Source organism: Oncorhynchus gorbuscha, unplaced genomic scaffold, assembly GCF_021184085.1.
Source record: "Oncorhynchus gorbuscha isolate QuinsamMale2020 ecotype Even-year unplaced genomic scaffold, OgorEven_v1.0 Un_scaffold_1923, whole genome shotgun sequence".
NCBI classification, from domain to species: domain Eukaryota; kingdom Metazoa; phylum Chordata; class Actinopteri; order Salmoniformes; family Salmonidae; genus Oncorhynchus; species Oncorhynchus gorbuscha.
This window is the reverse complement of record NW_025746570.1, coordinates 91,310-102,540: the sequence shown is the minus strand read 5'-3', so window position 1 is coordinate 102,540 and position 11,231 is coordinate 91,310. Positions and strand designations below refer to the sequence as shown.

Sequence of the window (11,231 nt, the reverse complement as noted above, 5' to 3'; positions counted from 1 at the left end):
TCCGTCTCTAACTTGTGAATGAAAAAGGTGTGTGAGATGCCCCAATGCATTGTGGTACATGAATCATTCAAAGGAACCCAAACAGTCCTCTGTAGCTCTACATGCATCTACAGGAAGTTGTTTTCTGTAAGTAGGAAGTTGTAGCGTCATTGAACACGACAGGAAGTTGTTTTCTGGAAGTAGGAAGTTGTAGCGTCATTGAACACGACAGGAAGTTGTTTTCTTGAAGTAGGAAGTTGTAGCGTGATTGAACACGACAGGAAGTTGTAGCGTGATTGAACACTGTTAGTGTTGTTGGTTGATTTCCTCTCCACTACGCTGAGGACGCGTCCCAGGTCTTACAGCTCCTTGGTGGGTATTTAGCATGTCAGATAATCACATCGTACGACAAAGCCGTCTGACGCCCGACTGCACAACGGATGACGTGGCACGCAACCATTGGTTAATGAAACGCCTACGCATCTTGTCAGGCAGGAAGTCTAACGTTACGTCTACTACCACTGTGCTCGTTGACCCCCGTGTCTGTCCTGTGGCAGGAAGTCGAACATTACGTCTACTACCACTGTGTCTGTCCTGTGGCAGGAAGTCTAACTTTACGTATGCTACCACTGTGCCCTTTGACCCCTGTGTCTGTCCTGTGGCAGGAAGTCTAACGTTACATCTACTACCACTGTGCTCGTTGACCCCTGTGTCTTGTCCTGTGGCAGGTGGGTAAGCAGCAGGAGATAGAGGACGCAGGTTACGACCCCCAGATGCTGTCTCAGCACAGCATCCTCCTGGACACAGACCTGCGCCAGGTCCAGACTGACCCCTCCTGTCAGACTACGGACACGCAGAAGAAAAGGTACCAGATTCGTTAGCCTGTAGGTATCAAATGCTAGTGTTCCTAAAAGACTGTCGTGGGTTTTCAATATAGTACTTTATTTCAGCTCTGATGAGACCGCAGTATGTCTACTGCTCTGCTTCATCACAACACAGAGTGTCGGGGTCAGAGTGTCGGGGTCAGAGTGTCGGGGTCAGAGTGTCGAGGTCAGAGTGTCGGGGTCAGAGTGTCGGGGTCAGAGTGTCGGGGTCAGAGTGTCGAGGTCAGAGTGTCGAGGTCAGAGTGTCGAGGTCAGAGTGTCGAGACCGGTCAGTCGGAGTATAAATGTTTTCTAATGATGATCAGAAACCACCTTCAAGGAAGTGAGACACCCAGTGTCCTTTTACTGACTGACTGAGGTCGAAGCTACCCAATATATCTAACCTATGTTTTCCTCTCTTCTCATTCCCAGATACCTGCTCCAGGCGTTCACCCAGCCCATCTTCTCATTCCCAGATACCTGCTCCAGGCGTTCACCCAGACCATCTTCTCATTCCCAAACAGATACCTGCTCCAGGCGTTCACCCAGCCCATCTTCTCATTCCCAGATACCTGCTCCAGGCGTTCACCCAGCCCATCTTCTCATTCCCAGATACCTGCTCCAGGCGTTCACCCAGCCCATCTTCTCATTCCCAGATACCTGCTCCAGGCGTTCACCCAGCCCATCTTCTCATTCCCAGATACCTGCTCCAGGCGTTCACCCAGACCTCTTCTCATTCCCTCGAAACAGATACCTGCTCCAGGCGTTCACCCAGCCCATCTTCTCATTCCCAGATACCTGCTCCAGGCGTTCACCAAGCCCATCTTCTCATTCCCTCTAAACAGATACCTGCTCCAGGCGTTCACCCAGCCCATCTTCTCATTCCCTCTAAACAGATACCTGCTCCAGGCGTTCACCAAGCCCATCTTCTCATTCCCTCTAAACAGATACCTGCTCCAGGCGTTCACCAAGCCCATCTTCTCATTCCCAGATACCTGCTCCAGGCGTTCACCAAGCCCATCTTCTCATTCCCTCTAAACAGATACCTGCTCCAGGCGTTCACCAAGCCCATCTTCTCATTCCCAGATACCTGCTCCAGGCGTTCACCAAGCCCATCTTCTCATTCCCAGATACCTGCTCCAGGCGTTCACCAAGCCCATCTTCTCATTCCCAGATACCTGCTCCAGGCGTTCACCCAGCCCATCTTCTCATTCCCTCTAAACAGATACCTGCTCCAGGTGTTCACCCAGCCCATCTTCTCATTCCCAGATACCTGCTCCATGCGTTCACCCAGCCCATCTTCTCATACCCTCTAGACAGATACCTGCTCCAGGCGTTCACCAAGCCCATCTTCTCATTCCCAGATACCTGCTCCAGGCGTTCACCAAGCCCATCTTCTCATTCCCAGATACCTGCTCCAGGCATTCACCCAGCCCATCTTCTCATTCCCTCTAGACAGATACCTGCTCCAGGCGTTCACCAAGCCCATCTTCTCATTCCCAGATACCTGCTCCAGGCGTTCACCAAGCCCATCTTCTCATTCCCAGATACCTGCTCCAGGCGTTCACCAAGCCCATCTTCTCATTCCCAGATACCTGCTCCAGGCGTTCACCCAGCCCATCTTCTCATTCCCTCTAAACAGATACCTGCTCCAGGTGTTCACCCAGCCCATCTTCTCATTCCCAGATACCTGCTCCAGGCGTTCACCAAGCCCATCTTCTCATTCCCAGATACCTGCTCCAGGCGTTCACCAAGCCCATCTTCTCATTCCCAGATACCTGCTCCAGGCGTTCACCCAGCCCATCTTCTCATTCCCTCTAAACAGATACCTGCTCCAGGTGTTCACCCAGCCCATCTTCTCATTCCCAGATACCTGCTCCAGGCGTTCACCCAGCCCATCTTCTCATTCCCAGATACCTGCTCCAGGCGTTCACCAAGCCCATCTTCTCATTCCCAGATACCCGCTCCAGGCGTTCACCCAGCCCATCTTCTCATTCCCAGATACCTGCTCCAGGCGTTCACCAAGCCCATCTTCTCATTCCCTCTAAACAGATACCTGCTCCAGGCGTTCACCCAGCCCATCTTCTCATTCCCTCTAAACAGATACCTGCTCCAGGCGTTCACCAAGCCCATCTTCTCATTCCCAGATACCTGCTCCAGGCGTTCACCAAGCCCATCTTCTCATTCCCAGATACCTGCTCCAGGCGTTCACCCAGCCCATCTTCTCATTCCCTCTAAACAGATACCTGCTCCAGGTGTTCACCAAGCCCATCTTCTCATTCCCAGATACCTGCTCCAGGTGTTCACCAAGCCCATCTTCTCATTCCCAGATACCTGCTCCAGGCGTTCACCAAGCCCATCTTCTCATTCCCTCTAAACAGATACCTGCTCCAGGTGTTCACCAAGCCCATCTTCTCAGAGGACACCTTCTTCCTGGAGCTAATTGAGAGGAGAGGTGCGTCAGGGTTCGGAGAGGGGAACATCAAAGCTCTGTGGAGGTCTGTCCAGGCAAACATGGACACAGAGAGGGCAGACTGAGGAACAAGGAGAGAACACGACTCCCAGAACATAACCCCAGAACCGAAGCACTGCCACAGCGCCTAACATTTTACAGCGAACACTGCAGCGAACTCCTTCCTCCGCTACTCTTTCGTCTGTGTGAGGCTAAAATACACAGAGTTTCCCGGGAAGCTGTGGAGCGCCGAGCTGTGGAGCGCCGAGGAAGCTGTGGAGCGCCGAGGCTGTGGAGCGCCGAGGAAGCTGTGGAGCACCGAGGAAGCTGTGGAGCGAGCGAGGAAGGGGAAGCTGTGGTCCACCGGGGAAGCATTGAATGATTGTGTTTATGAGTCTGTTATTAAAGGTGTATGTTTTAATGATTTTTCATTAAACCATGTATGGCTAATATTTTATGGCCTTTATAAATGAATTCATGTGGGCAGAATATTATACCTCAAGGCTACAGTTCCGGTCAGAAGTTGAGTTTTCTTTAGTTTTACTATTTTCTACGTTGTAGAATAATAGTGAAGACATCAGAACTATATAAAATAACACATATGGAATCATGTAGTAAACAAATAAAAGTGTTAAACACATGTAAATATATTTTAGATTCTTCAAAATAGCCTCCATTTGCTTTTACAGTTTTCCACACTCTTGGCGTTCACTCAACCAGATTCATGAGGATCTCTCGTTCAATCGTCTTGAAGGAGGTCTTTGGTGGTGGAAAACCAGCTAGTTGCTGCTCCCATTCTCATTTCACCTCTTCGCTGCTGTCGTTGCAATGCCTCAGTGAACTTCCAACCGGTGGATTATAGGTCTGTTACGGTGACCAAATTACTTCCACACCGGCGGTCAAATTCAACGTGACCGTTTAGCTGATGGTCATTAGTAGCCTACCAAACTTGCTAACTGTGGTACTCAGCATTCTGTCTCTAATCTCTCTGACATCAATGCAAATGTTGTGGAAAATCTAATCAAACATTAAAGTTTGTGTTGCGCAACATTTTTATAGGCTATGCAATTGCGTGAGAACAGAGTGATGGCCTCTACTAAAAAGAGGAGGATCCCATCAGCTTTCTATAGGCTCGGCCTACTATATTTATTCAACTTTCCTAATATTAAGCACATTGCTTCTCTTTATAACAGGAGCATTGCCTGCCTGGCTGGCATGAAAATGAACCACAGGGAAAAGCGTCATCCATTTGCTATTTAAGTGCAGAGATGACATGTATTTTAATTTCTAATTTCACATGATCATGGCTCACATCAACACCATCATGCCGGAAACCCGAGACCCACTCCAACTCGCATACCGCCCCAACAGATCCACACGGATGACTCAATCGCACTCCACACTGCCCTTGCTTCAGGTCCCGAGCTACATTTAGATTTGGGTCATTTCAGGCTAAAATGGAATCCAAAAGGGTAAGCACACCTAATACCTGTTGTATTTGGCGCATGTGACAAATAACATTTGATTTGAGAGTGCAGACACAACAGGGACATGTCACAAGGCAAATTAGTCTATATTAACTATATCTGCAAAGTATTTTAACTTAAAAAATGATACTATCATTTTATCTAGTTACCCAGAGTCCGATGAACTCGTGGATTCCATTTGTATGTCTTTACATGAAGGATGCTACAGGTAGTTTCGCTCTCCAATGTTCACAAGCCTTACAACAATGGCAGGAAGTCTACCGGTACAGAGACACAACAAGGACAGGAAGTCTACCGGTACAGAGAAGGCAGAGACACAACAAGGACAGGAAGTCTACCGGTACAGAGAAGAGAGACACAACAAGGACAGGAAGTCTACCGGTACAGAGACACAACAAGGACAGGAAGTCTACCGGTACAGAGACACAACAAGGACAGGAAGTCTACCGGTACAGAGAAGGCAGAGACACAACAAGGACAGGAAGTCTACCGGTACAGAGAAGGCAGAGACACAACAAGGACAGGAAGTCTACCGGTACAGAGAAGGCAGAGACACAACAAGGACAGGAAGTCTACCGGTACAGAGACACAACAAGGACAGGAAGTCTACCGGTACAGAGACACAACAAGGACAGGAAGTCTAACGGTACAGAGACACAACAAGGACAGGAAGTCTAACGGTACAGAGACACAACAAGGACAGGAAGTCTACCGGTACAGAGACACAACAAGGACAGGAAGTCTACCGGTACAGAGACACAACAAGGACAGGAAGTCTACCGGTACAGAGAAGGCAGAGACACAACAAGGACAGGAAGTCTACCGGTTCAGAGACACAACAAGGACAGGAAGTCTACCGGTACAGAGACACAACAAGGACAGGAAGTCTACCGGTACAGAGACACAACAAGGACAGGAAGTCTACCGGTACAGAGACACAACAAGGACAGGAAGTCTACACAGAGACACAACAAGGACAGGAAGTCTACCGGTACAGAGACACAACAAGGACAGGAAGTCTAACGGACAGAGACACAACAAGGACAGGAAGTCTAACAGTATCAGAGACACAACAAGGACAGGAAGTCTAATTCTGGTACAGAGACACAACAAGGACAGGAAGTCTACCGGTACAGAGAAGGCAGGGACACAACAAGGACAGGAAGTCTACCTGTTCAGAGACACAACAAGGACAGGAAGTCTACCGGTCACAGAGAAGGCAGGGACACAACAAGGACAGGAAGTCTAACGGACAGAGACACAACAAGGACAGGAAGTCTACCGGTACAGAGAAGGCAGGGACACAACAAGGACAGGAAGTATTACTGGTTCAGAGACACAACAAGGACAGGAAGTCTACCGGACACTACAGAGAAGGCAGGGACACAACAAGGACAGGAAGTCTAACGGTACAGAGACACAACAAGGACAGGAAGTCTACCGGTACAGAGAAGGCAGGGACACAACAAGGACAGGAAGTCTACCGGTACAGAGAAGGCAGGGACACAACAAGGACAGGAAGTTTACAAGGACAGGAAGGATCTGGACATAGTTCCTGGATTGGGATGCATGGATCACTTCTGTATGATAGCACTTCCAGTATCCAGCAACTTTGGACAGCCGTTAAAGAGGACTGGGACAACATTCTGTACATTCTGGGACACTACACTTCTGTACCACACACTGACTATTACTATCAAGCATAGAGACTACACTTCTGGACAACACACTGACTATTACTGTCAAGCATAGACACTACACTTCTGGACAACATACTGACTATTACTGTCAAGCATAGACACTACACTTCTGTACAACACACTGAATATTACTGTCAAGCATAGACACTACACTTCTGTACAACACACTGAATATTACTGTCAAGCATAGACACTACACTTCTGTACAACACACTGAATATTACTGTCAAGCATAGACACTACACTTCTTCTGGACAACACATTGAATATTACTGTCAAGCATAGACACTACACTTCTGGACAACACACTGAATATTACTGTCAAGCATAGACACTACACTTCTGTACAACACACTGACTATTACTGTCAAGCATAGACACTACACTTCTGGACAACACACTGAATATTACTGTCAAGCATAGACACTACACTTCTGGACAACACATGGAATATTACTGTCAAGCATAGACACTACACTTCTGTACAACACACTGAATATTACTGGCAAGCATAGACACTACACTTCTGTACCACACACTGACTATTACTGTCAAGCATAGACACTACACTTCTGGACAACACATGGAATATTACTGTCAAGCATAGACACTACACTTCTGTACCACACACTGACTATTACTGTCAAGCATAGACACTACACTTCTGTACCACACACTGACTATTACTGTCAAGCATAGACACTACACTTCTGGACAACACACTGACTATTACTATCAAGCATAGACACTACACTTCTGGACAACACACTGAATATTACTGTCAAGCATAGACACTACACTTCTGGACAACACACTGACTATTACTGTCAAGCATAGACACTACACTTCTGTACAACACACTGAATATTACTGTCAAGCATAGACGCACTGGACAACACACTGACTATTACTGTCAAGCATAGACACTACACTTCTGGACAACACACTGACTATTACTGTCAAGCATAGACACTACACTTCTGGACAACACACTGAATATTACTGTCAAGCATAGACACTACACTTCTGGACAACATACTGACTATTACTGTCAAGCATAGACACTACACTTCTGGACAACATACTGACTATTACTGTCAAGCATAGACACTACACTTCTGGACAACATACTGAATATTACTGTCAAGCATAGACACTACACTTCTTCTGTACACTTTGTTTTACACAATCAACAACATTGATGGGCATTGCTCCAGAACCCCTTCCCCCCACCACCCCCTCCCGTTGACACGCTGTCCCATCCCCCAAAATGGCCTCCACCTCTACTCCTGAGTCATGGGCTCCCAGAGCCAAAGACAAGGCCCATTCCCAGATGGACCACTATGTCCTGGGGTCCTTTGTCCCCTCCATTATCCTGGAGGGGCTCATAGGGCTCTGGTGAAAATTAGTGCACTACGTAGGGAATAGGGTGCCATTTGGGAAGACACCTCTGTTGAACTGGGCTCCCGAGTGGCGCAGAGGTCTAAGACACTGCATCTCAGTGCAAGAGGCGTCACTACAGTTCCTGGTTCGAATTCAGGCTGAATCACACACGGCTGTGATTGGGAGTCCCGGCCAAACCCAGTGTTGTCCGTGTTTGGCCGAGGTAAGCCGTCATTGTAAATTTGTACATTTGTTTCTAAACTGACTTGCTTATTAGTGAAATAAAGGTTAAAGGTTATAATTGTAAAAAATTATAATGGTCAACTGTTTCCATGACAACAGGCGGATGCTAGTACATTTCCCGTTTGATCAATCGTCAAAACTACTAATTGGTGATTCCACTCAGCAAAAAGAGTTGCTCAACAGAAGCGATATGGATGTAGTTCTGCAACTCTGTCAGCAGGTGTCCCTGTTTTCCTTTTCACGTAAATGTTGTCTTGTCTGTAGCAGCCTGCCTTGTCTCGATTGGTAATAAAAGAGATTATACTTAGCTTTGATGGTCTACTACGGGAAAGGGCCCTTTATTGGTAGATGACAAACTGCAACACACAATCCTCAGTTAGCACCTCTACACCGTTTACAGAAGTGAACATTAGTGACAGTTTGTGCATTTCAAAGTTCGTAGGTTCATGCTCTACAACATCCGCAGAGTACGACCCTGTCTCACACAGGAAGCGGCGCAGGTCCTAATCCAGGCACTTGTCATCTCCCGTCTGGATTACTGCAACTCGCTGTTGGCTGGGCTCCCTGCCTGTGCCATTAAACCCCTACAACTCATCCAGAACGCCGCAGCCCGTCTGGTGTTCAACCTTCCCAAGTTCTCTCACGTCACCCCGCTCCTCCACTCTCTCCACTGGCTTCCAGTTGAAGCTCGCATCCGCTACAAGACCATGGTGCTTGCCTATGGAGCTGTGAGGGGAACGGCACCTCAGTACCTCCAGGCTCTGATCAGGCCCTACACCCAAACAAGGGCACTGCGTTCATCCACCTCTGGCCTGCTCGCCTCCCTACCACTGAGGAAGTACAGTTCCCGCTCAGCCCAGTCAAAACTGTTCGCTGCTCTGGCCCCCCAATGGTGGAACAAACTCCCTCACGACGCCAGGACAGCGGAGTCAATCACCACCTTCCGGAGACACCTGAAACCCCACCTCTTTAAGGAATACCTAGGATAGGATATTTAATCCTTCTCACCCCCCCCCCTTTAAGATTTAGATGCACTATTATAAAGTGACTGTTCCACTGGATGTCATAAGATGAATGCACCAATTTGTAAGTCGCTCTGGATAAGAGCGTCTGCTAAATGACTTAAATGTAAATGATGTAAATGTAACTTGGATCGCAAATGACTTACAGTGCAATAAAATGTTTGTTTACAAGCAAAGACAGACATGAAATGGCTTGAATGACCATGAAATAAATTGTGTAGAAATGTATGAATTTATTTTAAATTGTTTTTTTGCTTTTGTTTTATTGGTGAGAGGTGGTTTGTCTTTTTTTGAGAGCTTTTAGATCAAAAACAGGCTACTGTATGTTCCAATCCTTACTTCTTGCCTTCTCACCAACGGTTGTCGATGGGGAGAACAGAATTAGGAATTAGGTAGGTTTAGTCTGATTTGTTCAAACTTCAACATGTTTGTGTTTCAGAAATGACCTATACTAACTGCCATTGGTTTAAAAGAAACAGTCACTATTTGTTCTCAGAAACATGTATGGAGCCAGAACATGGAGACTAGCATGATGATGTGAGGGAGTCCAGACTGACAGATGGGTTTGATACTGATGTCTCTGAATGGACAGAGACCTGGCACTCTGACAGACAGACACTGATGTCTCTGAATGGACAGAGACCTGGCACTCTGACAGACAGATACTGATGTCTCTGAATGGACAGAGACCTGGCACTCTGACAGACAGATACTGATGTCTCTGAATGGACAGAGACCTGGCACTCTGACAGACAGATACTGATGTCTCTGAATGGACAGAGACCTGGCACTCTGAAAGACAGATGGACAGAGACCTGATGTACTCTGAATGGACAGAGACCTGGCACTCTGACAGACAGGCTAGATACTGATGTCTCTGAATGGACAGAGACCTGGCACTCTGACAGACAGATACTGATGTCTCTGAATGGACAGAGACCTGGATGTCACTCTGACAGACAGATACTGATGTCTCTGAATGGACAGAGACCTGGCACTCTGACAGACAGGCTAGATACTGATGTCTCTGAATGGACAGAGACCTGGCACAGACAGATCTGATGTCAGGACAGGACTAGATACTGATGTCTCTGAATGGACAGAGACCTGGCACTCTGACAGACAGATACTGATGTCTCTGAATGGACAGAGACCTGGCACTCTGACAGACAGATACTGATGTCTCTGAATGGACAGAGACCTGGCACTCTGACAGACAGATACTGATGTCTCTGAACCAGGATCAGTCAATATGGGGAGGGAGTAACCCTGGGTGTTCTGCACCAGGATCAGTCAATATGAGGAGGGAGAAACCCTGGGTGTTCTGCACCAGGATCAGGTATCAGTCAATATGAGGAGGGAGAAACCCTGGGTGTTCTGAACCAGGATCAGTCAATATGGGGAAGATCAGAGAACTCCTGTTGTACATGGGACACCAGACAGGAAGGTATGCCCACGTTACCACGGTAACACCATTATCACCACACAGGAAGGTATGAACACTCTCATATGTTACCACGGAACCCCATTACCACCACACAGGAAGGTATGAACACTCTCATATGTTACCACGGTAACACCATTACCACCACACAGGAAGGTATGAACACTTACCACCACACAGGAAGGTATGTTACCACGGTAACACCATTACCACCACACAGGAAGGTATGAACACTCTCATATGTTACCACGGTGTATGAACACTTACCACGGTAACACCATTACCATATGAACCTCTGATGTGTTACCACGGTAACCCCACACAGGAAGGTATGAACACTGATGTGTTACCACGGTAACCCCATTACCAGCACACAGGAAGGTATGAACTCTCTCATATGTTACCATGGTAACCCAATTACCACCACACAGGATGGAATGAACATGCGGATAAGTTACCATAGTAACCCCATTACCACCACACAGGAAGGTATAAACACTCTGATATGTTACCACGGTAACCCCATTGCCACCAGACAGGAAGGTATGAACACTCTGACATGTTACCACGGTAACCCCATTACAGCCGCACAGGAAGGTATGAACACTGACGTGTTACCATGGTTACCCCATTACCACCAGACAGGAATAAGCAAATA

The 11,231-nt window shown here is 47.4% G+C and overlaps 1 protein-coding gene across 1 annotated transcript; it reads left to right on the top strand.

Annotated features, from left to right (window-relative positions):
• Positions 1-263: 263 nt before the first annotated feature.
• On the top strand, positions 264-3,523 carry LOC124024548 (4-hydroxyphenylpyruvate dioxygenase-like protein). The gene is made up of 2 exons (XM_046338467.1): positions 264-844; positions 3,224-3,523. The coding sequence occupies exons 1-2, from the start codon at positions 753-755 to the stop codon at positions 3,378-3,380; spliced, it is 249 nt and encodes an 82-aa protein (XP_046194423.1). The 5' UTR covers positions 264-752; the 3' UTR covers positions 3,381-3,523.
• The last annotated feature ends 7,708 nt before the right edge of the window (positions 3,524-11,231 follow it).

What these genes read in the sequence shown, in the direction of transcription:
- LOC124024548 (XM_046338467.1), top strand. Translation starts at nt 753, where the DNA reads ATGCTGTCTCAGCACAGCATCCTCCTGGACACAGACCTGCGCCAGGTC. An exon ending in ACGGACACGCAGAAGAAAAG is followed by an intron (nt 845 to 3,223) that starts GTACCAGATTCG and finishes CCCTCTAAACAG; the next exon opens with ATACCTGCTCCAGGTGTTCA.